This window comes from Alosa sapidissima, chromosome 13 (genome assembly GCF_018492685.1).
Source record: "Alosa sapidissima isolate fAloSap1 chromosome 13, fAloSap1.pri, whole genome shotgun sequence".
In the NCBI taxonomy this organism is placed as follows: Eukaryota; Metazoa; Chordata; class Actinopteri; order Clupeiformes; family Clupeidae; genus Alosa; species Alosa sapidissima.
Genome location: NC_055969.1, coordinates 16,172,501 through 16,193,659, shown reverse-complemented (window position 1 = coordinate 16,193,659; position 21,159 = coordinate 16,172,501). Strand labels below are relative to the sequence as shown.

Sequence of the window (21,159 nt, the reverse complement as noted above, 5' to 3'; positions counted from 1 at the left end):
ATATCGCTTCAGTAGCTTATTTTAAATACCAGCAGTATTTAAGTAATTTTAGTTAGTATCACAATATAGGCTAACTAATACAGTAGAGTATTTCTTGGCAATATACTAAAAAGACCACAAGAGGGTGTAAAAGGCCTGTACACTGAGTAAGTGGCCGCCACTGAGCAAGCAAGGAACGAATTCAATATATATAAAAAAAATCAAGAACTACTGGCATTGTCTATGGGATCAAATAGCCCTATCACAAAATAAGAATCTGGAGATATTAGCCTACTGTAGAGTTTTCATTTTACCAGAATCAGAGTGATGCTGCACCCAAGTATGTCAGTGATGATGCGTGATCTGATGTGAACTCAGATTATTTTGTTCTCCGTAAGAACATTATCGATATATTTTATATATTTAAATAAACTACGTTACATTGCACACTGAAATTAAACAAGATTTTGTATTGTCCATTCATTCAACTCGCTCTCACAGCATATCCAGCCCCTAGGTCAAGGCGGAGTTACACGCTGGGTTCACGTCATAGCTGCCGCCTCCCAGACTTGTCCATAAAAAGCATATCCCTCACCCACTCTACTACGCACACAAGGGCTGTTCACATAGATATCGTCAAAGTACGTTTCTCCTCGACTTGAGTCAGGCAGCGGATATCTAGTAGTGAAGGTTAGTTTTTCAAAAATCATCAGGAAATTAAATAGCTCAATAGTCTCAGTAAAATAAATAGATATACGAAATTAATTTACTAAATTACTAACTGTCAAAGGCTATTTAGATTCCACATCCCGCGCGCGCCGAAATCTAGTGGTTAGGGCGGGCTGCATAGACTTGAAGAAGGTTAAAAGCCGATTTTCATCTTTAACTTCATTGTTGCTGTGTGTGGTGAGTATTTATGTTTCATTATTATATGTCAGACTATTATTGGATAATACTGAGTTCCTTCTCTCTTGGCTGTCGGAACTACCACTCCTTTGTCAGTAAATAATGTTAGCCTGCTATGCTAATTTACGCAGCTTAACGTTAGCAGTTTGTGAAATCAGACCAACGAATATGTTACTATACTGTAAGACAACGTAAAGTTATATATAGTTACTGATGGTGGTATTCTAAAATACTGTTATGCATCACTGACATTTGACTATCTTTGTCTTGTTTTTACAAAGGGCTTCCTGCCTCCCTTGAATTAACCTTAACGTTAACTGTTAGCTTATGTTGCACCATTAAAAACTGAATGAATGACGACACGTGTTAGACAGCCGGCTATCATCGCATCATCTGTACGAAAAGTACACGATTAAATTTGCCATAATCTCGCGTACATAGCCGTGTATTTTGCATCGTGTGCTCTCTAAAATGTACAGGTAAGTGTTGTCAGTGGTCACACTAACGTTAGTGAAATAACGTATGCGTCTTATTTTAGTTGGCTAACCTTAGCTTCCTGGTTAACGTTAGCTGACTTGGAACACGCTTTTCAAGATGGATCCTTATTCATAGAGAAGCACATAGTTGCTCTTATACGTTGTATTCTATCTCTGCGTTCAGTCACAACGATGTATGGCCGCGCGTTCTCCTGACGGTCGTATATCCTGTCACGAAGTGTATACAATTGGCTGGCAAAATTTCCAGTGGGGTTAAAATGGCCTCCGTGTCGTAAGGTAAAATGTATGTAAAGAAGCAACGTCTAACATTATGGTAAGCGAACTTGGCCACCGAAGTTTACTGAATCGTGTTCCAATTGGTTCTTTACGCTCATTGTTATTGACATGTCCAATGTTGCTGACAGTCTGTAACGTTCTATGGGAGCATTTGGAAGAGTTAATATAAGATGGCTTACGTTCTTAATGAAAACCTAGCTTGCTGCTAGGTATGACTGGTTCAGCTGTGACATTTCACGCGACATAAAACCTTATTCTTTTGTGAGGTGGCCTCCTTTGCGAAAGATGAATACGGGATGTGCAAAACGCTGGTTAAAAGCTGAAAACTAAAATTCCGAGTAGTGGAGTTAGCGTATGAATGATTTTGTATTGAGACATTACGTAATCGTTATAATATAGTTAAAGATAACTTGATCTGAATATGTAATGTACATACTGCTTCGCTCAAAAGACATCACCGTGAAGTCCATTTATAATGTGTTTTTTGTTATATTATTTGTTATTTTATTAAACTGACGTTTATTGTGAATGAGTAAATACTTGAACGTTAGAGGAAAGGAAGGGTGATAAATTAAGAACTTCATGGTGTCTTGACACTCCTCGTGGGAAGTCGTTGCATAACCAGGAAACAACTTTTCTGTTTTCTGTCCCCTTTCCTTTTCAGGATGTTCCTTCATTCACCTACCGTGGCTATATCACAATGGGCGTTCTGACAGGCTGCTTAATTCACCGAAGCCAGACGAATTGTAGCAAAACTAGTCTTCTGAGAGGATAGCAATAGCTCCACCCACTCTCCACCTCGTTCCCTTTAACTTGTAGCTGTTCCTAGAAGAGCAAGTCAGTTCTTACTTGCTGTTTCTGAGCACTAGTATTGAAAGGGTGTGGGTTGGTCTGGGGGCTATAGCAAGAAATATCACTAACACTAGTACCTCAATTCTAAGTTATTCCAGTTTGCTGCTGTGGAAAAAGATTGCCTACCAAATTTAGTAGACATTCCCTGTAAGATTGTGAAATCATCATACTTGTATCTTGAAGGAGAAAATTTAAAAAAAAAATTTGCACAATGGTTTCACCAACTATCACCTCAGTTGCCCTGGTGACCATGGCACTGGCCAGTCAAGCAGGCGTGGAGGGCTACCTCTGGCTGCTTATAGTAGGCTTCATCATTGCCTTCGTCCTCGCCTTCTCTGTGGGTGCCAATGACGTGGCCAACTCGTTCGGCACCGCTGTGGGGTCCGGGGTCGTGACCTTGAGGCAGGCCTGCATCTTGGCCACGGTGTTCGAGACGCTCGGCTCGGTGCTCCTGGGAGCGAAGGTCAGCGAGACGATCCGCAAGGGCATCATCGACGTGAACATGTACAACGGCTCTGAACACGTGCTAATGGCTGGGTCTGTCAGTTCCATGTTTGGTAAGTTAACAGTTTGTGTTGGATACTTAATTGAGCCTGAATGAAATGTAGCATCTTTCTTTTTGTTTTGTTGTTCCAGGAAGTTATTACACATCTCTTATGGATATGTGATGCACCTGGCCATACTATAGTCTCTGAGAACGGCATTAGGGCTGTTGTATTTTATCATATTTTCTAGTACAGAACGTCAGTTCATGAGTACATGTACAGAAGAGCGCGGATGTGTCTGAGTGAACCCAGACTTCCTATCGGCATTTCATACAGTGCTGAGCGTGTCTCTCTCTCTGTGCTCGTGCTTGTAGGTTCTGCAGTGTGGCAGTTGATGGCCTCGTTTCTCAAGCTGCCCATATCTGGAACCCACTGCATTGTGGGTGCGACCATCGGCTTCACATTGGTGGCCAGGGGTCATGTAGGGGTCAAATGGATCGAGCTCTTGCGTATTGGTGAGTCTGCTTGTTGTGGTTTTTTTTGTTTTTTTTGTTTTGTTTTGTTTTTTTTTTTGTTTTTTTTTCAGAGCATGCCTGTGATCTCAAGTTTTAAAGTAAAAGTCTAGCCCTCTTGGTGTTCTATATGAAGACTGTATGTGGCAACTGCTTATTGAGTAGACTATTTGCATAGAGTTGATTGTGTGTGGCCTCCCGAAATCTTGAAATGGTTAAATAGAATATGAATTAAATGAGACACTGCAATTACATGTACGTGTAGCTTGTCTTGTACATGTAGCGAGGCAGCTCACTGCTCCGGGCTAGTGTGTGCTTCACCTCACTGTGTGTTCACTGTGTGCTCTGTGGGTCACTAATTCAAGGATGGGATAAATGCAGAGACCAAATTCCTTACATACGCAAGTATACTTGGCCTATAAACCTGATTTACATTCATTTTCTTTTGTGTCCATGCAGTTGCTTCCTGGTTTCTCTCGCCACTTCTCTCTGGTATCATGTCGGGCGTTCTCTTCTACTTTGTCCGCATGTTCATCCTGCACAAGGTAAGCTGAGTTCTTTAACAAACTCGATAGCTCTGGGTTTATCAGCCATAAGTACAGAAGGGTCATTATATTGAGCTTAGTTTCTTGCCAGCTACTCATGCCAGTCCTATGTAATGCACTTCCTCTTAGACTGTTAGAAATATTCTGACAGTAATTGCTCAAGTGTCCTTCCTTTAGCAGTCCTGAAAGGTGCAGTGTTCCCTGCAGAAGGGTAGCTGAACCTTTTATCCTTTCGATATCTCTTTATTGTGTTTTGTGTAACTTATCCACATGCTCTTTATATTGCTCCATGACTGCCCAATGTAATCTGGCATAACACGCACACCCCTTTCTTTTTTTCTTTCCTTTTTTGTTCTTTCCCGTGACTCATCTCCACCCTGCTGTAGTCAGCTGACCAGTCACTCTGGCGTTTAGTTTCATACTGATCTTCTCTCTCTTTGATTCGCTCCCCCACAGAAAGACCCGGTGCCCAATGGCCTGAAAGCTCTGCCTGTGTTCTACGCGGTCACAATGGGTATCAACCTGTTCTCCATCATGTTCACTGGAGCGCCGAGTGAGTATCACAGTCTTGTGTCTTTGTCCCACCCCCTCGCCTCCCCATGTTCTTGCATGTCTGTCAGCCTCTCTGTGTGAGTTAAACAAGGCTACCACCTCCCTGGAGAACCCCAACCCACAACACCCTACCCCAGTGTGTCCACAACATTCAGGGCAGCCCCAGTAAAGGCAGTAAGTGCTTAGGAGGACTGGATAATGGACAGTGACTGGAGTTCTAGTGAGCTGATGGGTCATGATGTTCTCAATGTTGTTGTTGATGATGGTGGACTTTGCACTGTGGTTTCTTCTGTCTGTCTTTTCCATCTTCCTACTTGTTTTGATCCTCACTCGGTCCTTGTCCAGCACTGGAGAAAATTATTGACAAGGGGAGGGGAAATGAAATGAGGTTGTCAGTTTTGTGAAACGAGTCCTCTACCCTAGTCGTGGTAAATTTTGAAAACTGCAAGCACAATTTTTTTTTCTGTGTGCTCAAATGGTACATTTCTTTGTTCCTTATTTTAAAAAAAAAAAAAAAAAAAAAATCAATCCACATTTTGAACCCCCATTAAATGAGCAATTTTTGCTCCTTTTTTGTTCTTCTACCTACAGGGATCAACAAATCACGGAGTCTCTTGGCCCTGGCCATTAAGTGAAGGCTACAGGCCAGAGTATGACCAGATACACACTTTTTGAGTGTGTGTGCGCACACACATTACTTGCATTTTCACACACCTCCTGTCTTATTCATATACACACACTCACACACAGCACAGGCACAGAGGCCCTCTGGAACAAATAAGGATTTGGAGTAGTTGTGCATCTGTACAGAACAAACCGGTCTATTAAACATGGCCTTGGGCATGAGTCATTGCTTTAAACTGGCAAATGGTGGTGGAAATGTATTTGCGGGTTACAGTTACAGTTCCGTCTATATAAGATGAATAGGAACTAGCCCGAGCCACTAGGTTTTGTATTTACGGGAAGACTACTTCAGTGAAATACTGTTCAGCAATCAGACATATAGAGGATTTAGACCTCTGTGCTGAAATTTAATTATCCCCTCTGAACAGACGTTGGCGTGCCCCAGACATTAGACAGGCTCTTTGTTGATTTCACCTTTTGTTCTGGAACGTTCTGGAATTTGGCGGTAATTAGGCCATCATGGGATAAAATCCTAGTCATCCTTATCTTGTGCTCCAGTCAAGTTGATACTTGTTTTTAAAGTTTTTGTGACCCACCCAGTTGTCTTATCCAAGTATGATCTGCCTTTCCCTGACCTATCCTAATGACTCAAGTTGGGAGGTAGACCTTTCCTGTAAAATATCCCTGCAATTCAGTGTTTTGTTCCTGAGGGTTAAAGGCCGTTAACATTTTTAACAGTTAGACACGGACAATAAACAGAAATGTAAGTACCACTCACAACAGAGGATGACCAGAGTGCACCCATATAAAAAAAAAACTATGCTACACTCTGTCTTCAACACACACACACACACACACACACACACATGGTTGAGGGAGCTGACCTAGTGTAAGAAGCTAAGCCCAGCAGCAACACACACATTCAGACAAGTGATGCTCATCATCTCGTATATATCACATACGCACACTGTCTGAGACCCACATTGCTGCTAGTGACAGAAAGAGATTAAAGGGGTGGATTATCTTGACCTTTGGCCTCTTTAAACTGCTGCTTCCCCAGGTCAGGTGCTACCAGATTACTACTTCTTAATCCATTGAAGGAGTTCTTTTAGCTCCTCTTCCCAACCAGTTCATTCAGGTATAGAGCAACTCCCTCTTCTAGTTATGTAATCCCCCCCCCCCCCCACACACACACACACACACTGATAAATAAGGTTATATGTCTCATGTTCAGCTGTTTGTTTTTCATAAACACCGGCGCTAGATTGTGTGTCTTACCATTGCGCCCCCTCCCTTTTTGACGGCCTATAAAACTGGGGGTGTGTCTTGAACTAGTTAGAAGTTGAAGACCGCGGTGAGATGAGGTGGGATTTGTGAAAAGAGGTGCCCCACGCACCCCCACTCCCTTCCCTTTCAGTTCAGTACTCCTTGTTCTAGTTTTATCTAACAGGCGTGTGAGGAAGAACTGAGGGATCCTGTGTCACATTCCTGCTTACAGTTAACCCAGTATGGCCCTGTGCCTCAGCAGGCTGGCCTGCGAGGTGCATAGGGGTGTGAACACGTCTCTGCACTGGATTGACATGTTCAAGTCAGCAGCTCTGTGGTGTTATACGTAACCCTGCCACACACACACACAGAGCGAGGACTCGGGCAGCTCAGGGACACTCAGCGGATTGTAAATCATGTGGCCCTGTGTCACACGCTTCCACACAGGCCCAGTTATAGCACAGGCTCTAGCTACCTAACAAGTCATTCAGTGTTCGCTACTAGCATGCCTGGAAGCTTCTGCTACCACCTCCCAACCCACGCACACGCGCACCCCCAGTTCACTCTATGCAGGCCACAGAAAGCCGGAGTCACATTACCCTTTATCACCACAATCTGGTGTCAGCGCTTTGACACACCGGACAGGCTAAACTCCCCTGCAACCCCCACCCCATCCCAAACACTCCCCCAATGAGAACATGTACACTGAAGGTTTTTTTTTTTTATTATTATTTTTTTTAAGTATATAAAAATTACGATAGTGTTTAATCTTTTCAGTCAGTAGTGGGTAGTTTTCCAAGTGGCTGCTTCAGTCATGAGGAGCTTATGGTATTCAAGTGGCTGACAGCCACTCCCTCCAACACCCCCAAACTGCCCAACCCCCCCCCCCCCCCCACCAGACATTGTCTCTGTGCTGGAATGCAAATTTTCTGGTCTGATTCCTCTTTGGAAAACAGACGACGGGGGGCATTGGTTGCCTGGCGATCAAAAACAAACTGTTGGGCTGGTCTGGGGTGGGGGCAGATGATTGACCTGTGCTGTCTGAATGACTTTGTTGACTTTGGGGAAACCCAAGTTGTGCAAAATTGACTTTATATGACCCGTTAAAACGGCAGAAAGGAAGAGGGTTATTTATATGTATTGTTTTAGTGGTGCATCGACAACTAGACTATAGCCAGCAATAATGCCACAAGTCTTGCCAAATAAACTCCTTGGCAATAAGTAACCAGTTGATGGGTGTGTGGTACTTGAAATGGCTAGAACATCATGGCCCTTGTTTGTCATCCGTTAAACACTAAAGTAAACTAACATTTTATGATGCACAATGGTTCTAGGCTTTCTCATTTGTGTCTCAGGTGTGTCTGTTTGTTTTTTTTTTTTTTTTGTTTTTTTTTTCCAAAGCCAGTTATTGCCTGTTGACCCACTCGTGCAAACAGAACAGACAACCAGCCAGCACAGGAAGTCCACAATGGAAAATTTCCAGATGGAAATGACAGATTGGCTCCATGAAAGGGAGGAAAGAATGGAAGGAGAGGGGTGGGGGGAAAAAAGAGAAAGGGGAGGAAACTCATAGTGTGCCGCGCCTCGCCTACCCCGTGTTGAGTCAGAGACAGTCATCGCTATGCCACAGGCACGCGGGATGATCCCTTCCTGGCGGAAAAAACACCACCCCTACACACAGACACCCTTGTTTTTGTAATATTGGCCAATGGGGAGGCCACGCTGAAGGGAGAGGAAGTGGGTATGGCGCCACGCCCATGCTTGTACCCAACGTGGCGCGCTTGCATGCACGAATGGCCTTGCCACTTTTGTGCGAGTGTGGGAGGTTTTTTTTTTTTTGCTGAGGGAGTTTAGTCAGCTGGCGTCAATGCAGTGGTTTGTTGTCGGTTTTTTTTTTGGGCTTGAGGGGTGGTTTTAGATTGTCCCCACATGCATAAATGGGCCAAAACATCCCGAGTCTTAGCCTAGCCATTCTGTCCACCTCTAAGACTTTATGCACAATTAGGGGAAAATATCAAAATGCGATTTCATTTGTGATATGATTTTTGTAAGTCGAGCCTCAGTTCGATATTCAAAATTTAACTTCCAAGTTAAACCACTTCTGATTGGTCAGCATGCTTAGGTGAGCTTCATGGTTTGTCACACAAAGAGCATGTCTCTTTTATGATTTTCATATTCCTGTCAAGATTAGCCATTGGGACAGAGTTGTGAACTGCTTTAATTGCAGCCGTTGCTATTAGGTAATTGCATTTGTTCAACTTGCGATTTCAATTAAAAATCAATTAATTGTGCTGCCCTATCCGCCTCCCTTTCCACTCCACCACTCTCGCTTTCAGCACCCCTCTGAATAAATGGACTCGAGGAAGGTTGATGTGGCTTATTTTAGCCGTGGGGCTCTTAGGACACCAAAAATGAGACCCACCCCAAGCAACACCTGTCTCACACTGTCCTGAAGTCTCACTGATATGGTGATGGCGAACAACTCAGCTGTCCTCGCCTTCTCCCTTCCTCTCTCTCTGCATATCTGTTTCCATTTATTCTCTCTCTCTCTCTCTCTCTCTCTCTCTCTCTCTCTCTCTCTGTCTCTCTCTCTCTCTGTCTCTGTCTCTGTCTCTGTCTCTGTCTCTGTCTCTGTCTCTGTCTGTGTCGCTTCTTACATACTCGACAATGTGACGTCAAAATGACGTCGATCGCACCAGGATTTTGGCCAGGTTGTGCACCACTCTATTTTTTTTTTCAGCTGAGTGCGCCAAAGCGGAAACCGGAGCAAGCAAGAGTTGCAGTTCGGATGGCTGTTTTGTTAGTTGTGAATTTTTGGAGAAGTTAACAGTTACCAGCGAGAGTCGCAACATGTGGATCTTTTTCACACTCGTCTTTCCACTTCAGGAAATTACACAAACTCAGCCAGCTGCTAGCTAGCTAAAATGTTTAAATTATTAAAATATCCCTCGGGATGAATAAAGTGTCCTATCTATTATCTATCTATCTATCTTTCTCTATCTATCGATCTATCTTTATCTGCACACACCTTGGAAACTAGATGGTAACGGCTGCCACACAGTTGTGTGCGGTGCAGTGCTGGAGACGTATCCTATCCACTTTACATGCGCTTACGTCATCCGTTGCCGAACTGAATTGTCGGTCCATCTCCCGTCCGTTAAACTTTTGCTGCACCGACTAACAACAACAGAAGGCACCAGCCAATCAAGTTACGGTTATACTTCAAGTAATTTGCATAGCTACCGTCGGGAACACCCACTGGCATGCGTTGACGGAACGCAACTGTGTGTGGGAGCCATAATGATGGTAGTTGTGTATAGCAGCAACCGTCTGCTATACACATGAAAAGTCTGAAGTATCATCACAGAGGCTAGCTTTTATCTCCCTCTCTGACTCTTAGCTCTGGCTCTCTCTTTAGCTATGTCCTCTTTTTTTTGCTCTCACTTTCTCATCTCTATCATTTCTCTTTCACCACGTGCACCTCCCTTCTCTCTGTCTTGTTGACTATTTGCTCTCCTCATCAAGCTCTCCTAACTGATAATTTGTGTTGCATAACAGCAGTATACACTTTTTCCTGCGTGCTGTCTTACCGCAGTCTGCTGCAAAGGCATGTGAGGCCGCCCGTGTGTGAATCAGCGCTGGAGGGGAGGGAGGGGGAAGATACCGGTCCCGGCATACTATGCCCTTCAGCAAATATCACTCACGCACTTTTACACACACACACACACACACATTCACAAACATAGGCAGACAGGGACACGCACGCATACTTCTATTACTGAGGGTTTTGTCTTTTGGGGTTTTTATTTTTCACTCTAGTCTTTATCCCTATTGAGTTGGAGTGTTTTATTTGGTTTATTATTTAGTCGTGACCAAAGTATTGTGAATCATAAGACCTGGGTGAGTGGGTGTATTTGTAATGGCTGCCATCTGGCCAGGCAGCCCCCTCATCCATTCTCCTCCACATGCTGGTCACATCCCCCTCTCCACTGCCGCCGCCACCACAGCTTGGCACACACTCCGCCGCGCCTCCTCAGCCAGTGCGGTTCCTCCTACAGGTCCTTGGTGACCATGTGCAGTGGTGAAATGTCCAGCACGGAAATGCAGGCGGGCAAGTTGGGTCACTGCGATATTTCTCTCCCACGTTGTTTGCGCTGGACCCCCCCAACCCACCCCCACCCCCAATTTGTGACGGTCTGCAGGGTGCTGTTGCGCAAGAGCCCAGATGAGACACATGCGGTGCATACTGCACTCGGATGGGGCATTCGCCACCCTCGTGCGGCCATACCCCCCCCCCCCCTCCTCCCTCTTTCCCTCCCCTTCTGCTGTGGCCTGCCCACCCAGTCCAGGGCCACTGTGGCCGGGTGAAGGCCAGGACCGTGGTGTCAGCCTTTCCCTTTACCCTCCCAGGCGGTTTTTCATAAGTAAGGAAAGGGTTTGATGTAACGCTAGAGTGTTGCATTTTCCATAACACATGACGAGGCTCCCATGCCATCCTGCTTATACAGTACTTGGATTTCTGGATCAACAATTTTCATGAGGCCCACACTACCCCCTCCCCCTCAGGAGCAGACGGTTGAATGGCATGCCCTTTTTTTTACCCTTTTACTTTTTTTTATGTCTTTTTTTTTTTTTTTTTTTTTTTTTTTTTTATATATTTCCCCCACCCTTTTCCCTTCTGTGGTCTAGCCAGTGTGATGTCAGGTCCTGAGCAGACCGCGTCTGCTCCACTGTCAGACCAGCGGACCAGTTTGACTAATAATAGCCGAAGCTCCAGATGTCCCCTGTTTGCGCACTCTTGTTTGTTTTTTGTTTTTGCTGGCTTGTTTGTGTCTGTTTTGAGTCTGTCTGTCTGGATTGGGGTGAGGGAATGGTAGCGCTTGCTGCCGTCTTTTCTCAAAAGCACCTTCTCTCTTTCCTCTCCCTCTCTCTCCCCCTTCCCCACGTTCATCCCCCCCTCCTGTCATCCAATCGTTGGGTCCACAGTGCTGGGCTTCGATAAGATTCCATGGTGGGGCACGCTGCTCATCTCCATCGGGTTCGCCATCCTGACGGCCCTCTTCGTCTGGTTCGTTGTTTGTCCTCGCCTCAGAAAGAAGATTGACCGTAAGTACCCTCTGAATTCCGCACATTGCTCTCCATACACAGGTGTTTTTTATAGTCTATAGTGTACTGTGTCTGTGTGTGTGTGTGTGTGTGTGTGTGTGTGTGTGTGTTAGGGCTGTCAATCGATTAAAAAAAAAATTATCTAATTAATTACGTACTCTGTGATTAATCTAAATTAATTACATATATAATATTTGCATCATTGAATAATCAGATTTAAAGTTCAGAAACTCTTGTATTATTATTTTAATAATGGCCATAATAATCTATGATATGACCTAATATGCTGAGGACATAAATTCAAAAGTGCTTCGGGAAGTTATTTTTCCATAGACAAGGTATTTCAAGCCACAGATATAACCTAGGGGACACAATGAAAATAAATTAACACTCCCCTCAATGTCAACACTATTTCTTTGCATTGATGTGCGACTTTAGAGTTGATGAACTCCAGTGATATGCTAATTCCTTGCTGCAGACATTGCAGAGGACTTTATTTTAATCAACACCATCAGGCCGTTTTTTAAAAGTAAATGTTCCAATCAATGATCTAGGCAGCACATTTTCTTCTCTCCTTCTTTTTACAGTCTAATGGTCACTGACTACAACGGCTCGGGGTCAAAGGTCATACGGAATCGATTAATCTGCGTTATTTGTTTTAATCAGTTATTTTTTTCTCAAATTAATTAATCAAAATGAATCAGTTATTTTGACAGCTTTTATATATATATATTATATATTTATTTGACAGCCCTAAGATCTTAATGTGAAGTGTAGCTTAAAAAAATTTTTTTTTTTTTAAAAATATATAATTTTTTTTTTTTTTTTTTTTTTTTAAGCTACACTTCACATTAAGATCTTTTAAACTCAAACATCCACAAAAACCACATTGCTTTCTTAATCCTTCCTTCCTTAATCCGCCCAGATGCAGATATATGTTTCAGTAACTTGTACATGTGTGCCCAGAAGCATTTGTGTCCAAAGTCATTTTAGAACACCTGTGTTCAGTCTTTAGAGGCTGACGTAACATTCACAAAGGTCAGATCTCAAACACACTTGAGTTGTGAACAACTTGCTTATCTTTCTTACTGCACAGAGACACTCACCCTGTTTTGATTTTGATTTCGTCCCCTCAGAATTATAAGGTTCTATCTACGTTCGGAGTAGTTGAGATATTGTGTTTCAAGCGTTTTAGAATTCCATATAGTCATACTGTTGAGCGAAACAAACGTCTTTTAGATCCAATGTCCTAAAAATGCATACAACTACAAGAAACGCCTCATCTCATCTTTTTAAGGTGTCACAGAATAAGAATGTCAATAACTCAAATTTTGGCAAAAATGTCAGATAGAACCTTATCATTGTAGGGGGTGAAATGTGCAGTTCAGAATCACCCTTGTTCTCGAAAGCACTTTTTCATCTGTAGTTGTGATCTAGGTCCAGCTGAGTAGCTGGATCTACGGGAGCTATTTTTAGACGGGCAGAGCTCCTCAGAAGCTGATTTGCATGTCCGCTGAACTGCACCTGCCCTGCCACTGGCGTCGTCGTCAGGGCTCAACGTTAACTTTTAAAAAGTGGTTGCTAGCTTGGCAACCAGGCATGAGGTTTTGGTTTCCAAAGCCAATCTAATCTGGTTGCCAGTTGTAACAATTTGGTATCCAAGGGCAACCAGGCAACCTTTAATGTCAAGCCCTGGCTGCAGCATGTGCATGTGGCTTGGAAGTGTAAAAGATTTTTTATTTATTTATTATTATTTTTCTCCCCAATTACTAAGCTCTGATGATGAGGACTGCATAGCAAACCCTGTTTGGAAAAAAAAGGTTGAGTTGTAAACTGCATTAGCAGACCAATGTGAGTCAGCAGATGTAACTGTCTTGTGCTGTGCCGCCTGCCTTTCATCTGCCCGTCCTTTGGTCACATGGCCAGTTAGTCAGGAGAGTGCAGCCGTGAGGTTGATTTAAGACAACTCCGCTAAGTGGCTAGAAACCGCAGAGTGGCTCAACGTCGCTCAAAGTAGCAGCCGTTGCCAGAACTTTTTATAAAAAAAAAGATGCCCAAGCTGCTCTTGCTTGTGCTCCAACTACGGTGTCACATGGTTCACCTAAATCCTGGATTTAAAACTTAAGGTTCCCACTGATCAAACGCATGAGGCAGGCGAGTTGAGGTGTGGGCTGGGCTGAGTTGGGCGTTCAGGTCAGTCAGCTGCGTGTACAGTGCCTTGCCAGGCTGACGCCGTCAGGCCAAGGGTCCACCTGTCCACCCTGGCTGGCAGTCCCTCTGGACGGTCATGGGAATCCAAATCTGCCTCTGGCTCTGAACAGGAACAGGAAATAATCTGGCTTCTGCTGTCATCATACCTAATTGTTCTGATGAAGTGTTGAGATCTAAAGGGGTAATCCTCAGGCTGGTCTCTGGAATCATGCATGATGTAGTCTAGATTTGTAGTCAATGCACATTAGAAAACGTATATATTGTACAGAGTAGAGTCATGATTGATTTTTTTTTTTTTTGTATAATATAGTGTGTGTTTTTTTTTTACCTTGACGTCCTGGTTTAAGGTGCATAGAACTGTTATAGGGCATCCCTGTATTATTTCAGAAGCATGAATTTGTACGTTGGTTATATTGTCTACGATTATACAAAGTCACCCCGCGTGAGGAGAGGCTGCATTGGAATTGCTGGGTCATATGACGCTTGGCGTAGTGTCTGGGCCTTTTACGTTCATTTACCTCAAATTGGGTCACGGTGATCCAGTAATTGGCCTCAGCCGCCAGGACTGGAATAGCCTGAGTGCGCTTAAGGTGTTGACTGGGTAGATGGAGAGCTTGCAGTGATCCGAGACAAGGGTTGAGGCCACAGTCCTAAGAGAACCTAGACGAACCTTAGACAAGATGCCTCAAGTGGTTCCTTTAGCCTTTGACCCTTGACTTTATCTGACCCGTCTGCCCATGCTTGCCCCAGATGTGGGTGTTTGTGTGTGTGTGTGTGTGTGTGTGTGTGGGCGTTTAGAGAGACAGTGTGTGACTTTAAGACGCCATTGCTTTGGTTTTAGTTTCAGGGCACTCGGTGGCTTGTGCGTTTGTATGTGGAATAGGAGAAGTTGACTGCCTTCATCTCTATTTGAACTATATCTGTAGGGATTCCTGCTCCGCAGTTGAAATCTATGCTGCTGGATGTTGGTTTTCAGTGAAGGGCTTTTTGAACTTGCCAGTCTTCCATGCCTTATGTGTTTTGTAAGGGTCTTGTGTTTTTCTTCCTAACATTTACACATTTTCTGTGGTTATAATAATAAGCATAGAGCCATTCTAAGACTTATTCTTTTCTTTAATAGTTGCTTTTTTTTTTTTTTTTAGTCACAAGGCCTGTCTGAAGCCTGGCCAGAGAGCCTCTTACCGGTCTCTCGCTCTGTCTCCTGTTACAAATCTGCTTACTCATGGCACTCATGCCACATGAGCAGCTGTTACCCTTTCAACTGGAATCAGTCGTTCTCCTTTTGGGCTCCATACGTCTTTTTGTTTGACAAACATGAGCCGTCTAATTAGAGCTTCTTATCGCTGTGGAATTTGACCAGGGTGACTTCCATGGTTTTGATTAGGCAAAAGCCCCTTTTGTTTGGACATGTCTGTCTGTGTCCGTATCAGATTATGTACTTACCTCATTTTCTTTCTCCCTATTTCTCTTTCTTCTTTCATTCTTTCCTTTCCTTGCTCTCTTGTGTTGCATCTCCCCATAACCTCTCTCTCGCTCGCTCGCTCTCTCTCGCTCTCTCAGGGGAGAACAAGTCCTCCAGCCCATCTGAGAGTCCCCTAATGGAGAAGCGTGAGTTGGCCACGTGCCCCATCCTGAAGGCTGTGCCAGAGGAGCCCGCCACCCCTGTTCAGGCCCCACCCCCGGCTGAGGAGCGTCGTGTCACCTTCAACATCGGAGACTCGGACGACCCCGACTACAAAGATAAGGATGTGGAGACCAACACCAACAACGGTGAGTTCTGTCAGGAGTTGCTCCCCTAAAGAGTGTATGCTACAAACGTCTGCAACTTGCTTTAGATCATAGCTGGCCATTTCTGAAAATCAGAGATTCAAAGCAGGCTTTTCCTTATGAATCACCACAAAGTACACACTTAAAGGTTCAAATCAAACTTAGCCTTGTTGTAAGGTGTTGTGCCATTATGTTCCTAAAATGTAAAGGGAGAGTAAAAACCTTATTCTAAAACGGATAGTTCCGGTCCTTGATTATGATTGGCTGAATTGCGTTCGATGCTGCTGTAAAATCCAGCACAAACATACACCATGACCGCATTTCGCTCTATATTACTGCGCTACCACAACCCGATACAAAAGTTAGAGTAGCTGCGTCTCGAAGTTGCTTGGCAACCATTCTGATAGGAAATGTATTTCTTGGAAGAATGATTATCTGAATAAATCGTTACATTTCTCGATGCTATGCATACTACTTTATGAAGTCTTGCCACATATATATGTAGTAACTGAAGATTTCAGAAATGAAACGCAGCATTCAAAAACTAAATTTCCTCCTCTCCTCTTGTGTTCTCCCCCCTCAGTCCAAAAGACGGTTCACGTCCAGTTCAACAATAGCTCTGGTCCGACTCACATCCCCAGCAATGGCTACAGCCAGTATCACACAGTGCACAAGGACTCTGGCCTCTACAAGGACCTGCTGCACAAGCTACACCTGGCTAAGGTGGGCGACTGCATGGGCGAGGCTGGTGAGAGGCCTATCCGCCGCAACAACAGCTACACTTCCTACACCATGACCATCATCGGCATGCACAGCGAGTTCAAGCCCCGCGAGTCCGAGTTCAGGTCCGTGGGCGCCGGCGACGAGATCGGCGACAAGCCCGGCGCAGGCCAGGAGCGCAAGCGCGTGCGCATGGACAGCTACACGAGCTACTGCAACGCGGTAGCGGAGCACGGCGCACCGCTCGAGGAGCTGAGCGAGGGTGATGTGGCGCTCACACTGCCCGAGGAGGAGGAGGACGCCGGCAGCAGCCACAGCTCGCTGGAGGAGCCAGAGGCCGACCGACCCGAAGTTTCCACGCTCTTCCAGTTCCTGCAGATCCTCACCGCCTGCTTCGGCTCCTTCGCACATGGAGGCAATGACGTCAGGTGTGTCTGTGTGAGAGAGAGGGAGAGGGGGAAACGATTATAATCCCTGCACTCCACTTAGTTGGTTATGTGTAGCTATTGTTGTTTATTCAATGGAAGTCTGTTTGATCCTCTTGAGTAACTCTGCTTCTGTTCTGCCTGCAGTAATGCAATCGGTCCTCTGGTAGCGCTGTGGCTGGTGTATGAGAGCGGCTCGGTGGTGTCCAACAACCCCACCCCCATTTGGCTGCTGCTGTACGGAGGAGTGGGCATCTGCTTTGGACTCTGGGTGTGGGGACGACGGGTCATCCAGACCATGGGCAAAGACCTCACCCCAATCACCCCCTCTAGGTACACCCACACACACACACACAAGGGTTGGAAATGAACTTTTTAAGACATCTACTAGTCACTGGGAGACAAATGGGTCAAACCCACCAGTAAATCCTAGTAAATAATTGTTTTGTGTCTGTAGTCTACCAGTCACTTTCATATTTCACCAGCTTGTGGCTGGTGCTAACACACTCGTGTGCCCACACTCACACGCAGAGTCAACGTCGCACCACATTTTCTCAGAACCTAGACCATGAGCAGCAGGCTTTGCATGTGTGTTGAGAAGGTGCGATGTTTGATGCACTCGCAGGCCATTGGTGGAGAAACTTGGCCAGGCATCGCATCCAGGTGCTCGGGACACATCCCTCTTTGTGTCTGTCTCTGACTCACAAATATGTGTGAAGTGCACCAGTCACCTCTTCACATCGTGGCCACAGACCTCACGCCTTCATAAGATTATCTTCTGTCTAAAGGTCCTTTTTAGGGGCCGTTTACACAAAACCGCCGGGTTAATTTTCTCTTGCCGCTTTCACACCTTTAACGACACCGGCAAGAAAAAACCTTGCGTGTACACCGGCTAAATGCTGTAGTGCATATGCCAGACCAGTCGATGGCGCCACTGTGCAGAAGCTTCACGATAATTTCGTGTGAATCGCGTAGAAGAAAACATTGTTGAAACAGTTTAAGCCAAAGAATGTCTAATAAGGGCTCTGGTTAAGCAGTCACCTGAAATAAGGAGACTACAGACAATTTGGTTTTCAATTCAACTGTTAAACTAATAAAGTTAATTTTCAAGGTATGTGACTGCTATGTGAAATTTCAAATGCTTAGCCTACGCATTGCATTAGGTCTGAGTACCACTGGAGAAAACACTAACATGCAGTAAGCTAATGTTGAACTAAGTTAAGCTAACGTGTGCTTCTAACTTCACAGCCACTAAAGGCTGATGGGCTACATTGTGCACATAACTCCTGACCGGGGGGGGAAAAAACATTTTAATATGATAAATAAATGGTTTGGTTTGTTTTGACAAGCAGCATGTCCGGTTGAGTGCCGTGGCTGAGTTGGGAGGTGGGGCTATGTAGTCATAAAGTTGCCGGCTTTGCACCTACAGGCGTCTACACGGCGAAAGTTAGCCGGCGGTTTCAAAAGTTCCCACTTCGGAAGCCGGTTTCAAAAGCTATCGGTTTCAGTCTCCTAAACTGCCGGCGTTGTGTACACGCAAGGCGTAACCGTTAACAAAACCTCACCGGTTTCACAAAAAACGGCGTGGTGTAAACGGCACCTTAATCTCACTCAAGACACGCGCACACAAAGACTGGTTGGCTGAGCCCTACTCTAATGCTTACTTTTCTGTTCTTTTCGCAGTGGTTTCAGTATTGAGCTTGCTTCAGCCGTCACTGTGGTTGTTGCCTCCAACATCGGTCTGCCTGTTTCCACTACTCACTGCAAGGTAATATATGATGTATAATATATGAGAGATGATTATGCATACAGTGTTTACCCCACAAACAAATTAAAGCATAATGGGTATATGAGCATGAAGGCAAATTGACATGTCTGAAGAGTAGCAGCAAAAATTAAAGCGTAGCGGTACAGGTAAAGGGGAAACGCTGACATAATATACATGTATGCGGTACGCTTAAGTGTGTATGCACACCAGAGCAAGTTAAGTGAAACGTTTTGACATACAATGATTAATTTTAATTGGAACTTGACTCGGTATCTTTAGCTTGTACGATTTTTAAATGGTAATCTGTTTGTGTATCAGGTGGGATCTGTGGTGGCAGTCGGCTGGCTTCGCTCACGCAAAGCGGTAGACTGGCGTCTGTTCCGCAACATCTTCATGGCGTGGTTTGTGACGGTGCCCATCTCCGGTCTCATCAGTGCTGCCATTATGGCCCTCTTCACCTACGTCATCCTTCCTTCCTCCTAATACCCCATCAGAGGAGGAGAGAAGAGGGGGACCAAGCCACCCACAGTGAGGGAGTGTGGAGTGAGGTGCAGAGAAAAAGGAGGAGTGGCATGGAGTGGAGTGAGGCAAGCTTAGTGCTGCTTCCATTATTCCCCCCATTATATATTTTGGAGAGAGTAATTGAGGAGGGAGGGGAAAAAAAACAAACGGGGTAAAAAAAATAAAGAAAACCCTTTTGACGGAGCCCCTGGGGTTCCTGGCTGCAGCATTCCCGGTTGGCACACAGTCGGCAGTTCTGAGCACGCTCAGTTCACCCGCCAGGGCTGACGCGCCATGGGAACCGCTCTTTTTCAGCTTTCTGTTTCTTTTCTTTTGCCATCTTTCTGTAGACTTTGCTCTATCGTTGCCATCTTAATGCCCATTCATTGTACATAGCTAATCTTTACAAAACAAAAAAGGAAGACAATTGATTCATTTTTATATTGTAATTATGTACATATTTTTTTTTCCCTCATTTTCCTTTTCTTTTTTTTTTTTTTTTTTTTTTTTTTTTTTTACTGTTCTACAAGTTTGACAACCACATGAACAATTTCAATGCAGTATTAGCCTTCACTGATGGAGACACACATTGGCCCAGAGGCATAGGTGAGCAGTATTTGGGTTTCTCAAAAAAAACAAAACGAGGTAGTTTACAGCAACTGGGCTTTTTAAGTACAGTGGAGCGCAACACAGTGCTGTTTGTTTGTTTGTTTGTTTGTGCGTGTGTGTGTGTGTGGGTGGTGGTGGTGGTAGGAGGTTCTACGAGCCAAGTCTAGCAGAAGAGTCTCATTGGGTCTGTGTAGAAAGATTCCTCTTAAGAGGAAACCAGCACTGCACATCTAGAAGAAGTTTGGGTTGCAACGACCGTACTGTCGAGGGTCGCACAGGTTCTGGAGAGACCAGACCATTTTGTTTCTCTGTGACTGAGCTGATCTTGTTCATCTGATAACACTACAATGCAACAGCTCTAGACCTAGACCTCTCTACCAGTCTCCCACTGGGAATGGTATCCATCTTGTTATTCAGTAATACTTTACATGCAAGTTTAAATAAAAATGTAAAGACAATGCAAAGAAAAACGCTTTTAATTACTGTAATCGATGCATCTAAAGCAGCAAGATACTTGTAAAAGAGCTTGTTACTCTGAAGTATATCTTCAAATCATTTAACCAAATTTAACCCACCATTACTAAAAGCCTAAGGTAGAAACTTGCTAGTCATGCTATAGTCTAGTAAGGCTTAACCGCACAGTTTGGCTTTGTGCGTGTGTGTGTGTGCGAGCACTTAAACTTGGGTGGGCAGGATTAGGTCTTTTTGTGTGTGTGTGTTTGTGTTTTTTTTTTTCTTTTTTTTTTTTTTTCTTTCTGTTGCCATAACGCAGTTTTCAATAAGAACAGAATGTTACTAGGATACTGGACCTCTCGTATTACCATTCTAATGCTGTGATGGTTGTATAGATTCTTTCTCGATCCCTCATCTCTGCATTAGTGGAGGGGATAAGAGATTATTCTGTTTTCTCCTACTTGCCTCCAGTTTGGCTTGCCTAAGATGTTATGATACACCAACAGAAACCTCAGTAGATCTGGAGAATAACACAGTATTGAGAACTTACTGCAGTGGCACAGAAAGACTGCTGGCTACCCCCACCTGTCTAAATTTGTATATCAGTTTACCAAAACATATTTGAAAATCTTGAAACATACTTATGAAAGTAGAGGGAAGAGATCAATGCTGGAACACCATATACATATTGTATAAATATTTTTTAATTCTTAAACCATTCTCTTTGTTTGTTTTAATTTCCTGTAAAACTTGACTGTGTCTGACACGTTGTGAAGACAGTGTAATGTACATCAGCTCTGCTCGGCCTTCTAGTAGCCCTGCTGCATTGCAGCTTCTGCGCTTGGAAAAGAGAAGGAAAAAAAAACAACTGACAAAGCTCTTTGCTATTCTCAGTGGAACACATTCAAAACACAAGCATACACACGCAGAGGTGTTTACACGCATGCACTCACATATACTGTACACACACACACACACACAGACCGACATGCTTGCACGCATGCATGAACACATGCTTGTTTACTCTGTTGCCAAACCCTCTCCTGCGTGCTGGCAATTGAACAAGCAGCGTCTGCTCGATTCGTGTGTGTGTGTGTGTGTGTGG

At 44.4% G+C, this 21,159-nt stretch overlaps 1 protein-coding gene and 1 long non-coding RNA gene across 2 annotated transcripts; one reads left to right on the top strand and one right to left on the bottom strand.

Annotated features, from left to right (window-relative positions):
- The first annotated feature begins 572 nt into the window (after positions 1 to 572).
- On the top strand, positions 573 to 20,377 carry slc20a1b (solute carrier family 20 member 1b). The gene is made up of 11 exons (XM_042059694.1): positions 573 to 885; positions 2,323 to 3,067; positions 3,370 to 3,510; positions 3,967 to 4,052; positions 4,509 to 4,605; positions 11,481 to 11,600; positions 15,372 to 15,581; positions 16,162 to 16,726; positions 16,871 to 17,056; positions 18,407 to 18,491; positions 18,810 to 20,377. The coding sequence occupies exons 2-11, from the start codon at positions 2,722 to 2,724 to the stop codon at positions 18,972 to 18,974; spliced, it is 2,001 nt and encodes a 666-aa protein (XP_041915628.1). The 5' UTR covers positions 573 to 885; positions 2,323 to 2,721; the 3' UTR covers positions 18,975 to 20,377.
- On the bottom strand, positions 6,421 to 17,333 carry LOC121680404. Its single transcript, XR_006021687.1, has 3 exons — positions 17,077 to 17,333; positions 10,620 to 10,629; positions 6,421 to 6,430 (listed from the first exon to the last, which is right to left on the bottom strand). It is a non-coding gene; the product is annotated as an uncharacterized LOC121680404 (long non-coding RNA).
- Positions 20,378 to 21,159: the final 782 nt, after the last annotated feature.

Excerpts from the sequence above, each read along its gene's own strand:
- slc20a1b (XM_042059694.1), top strand. The coding sequence starts at position 2,722 with ATGGTTTCACCAACTATCACCTCAGTTGCCCTGGTGACCATGGCACTG. Across the intron at positions 4,606-11,480 it reads CATGTTCACTGGAGCGCCGA|TGCTGGGCTTCGATAAGATT; the intron begins GTGAGTATCACA and ends TTGGGTCCACAG. Across the intron at positions 17,057-18,406 it reads ACCCCAATCACCCCCTCTAG|TGGTTTCAGTATTGAGCTTG; the intron begins GTACACCCACAC and ends TTCTTTTCGCAG.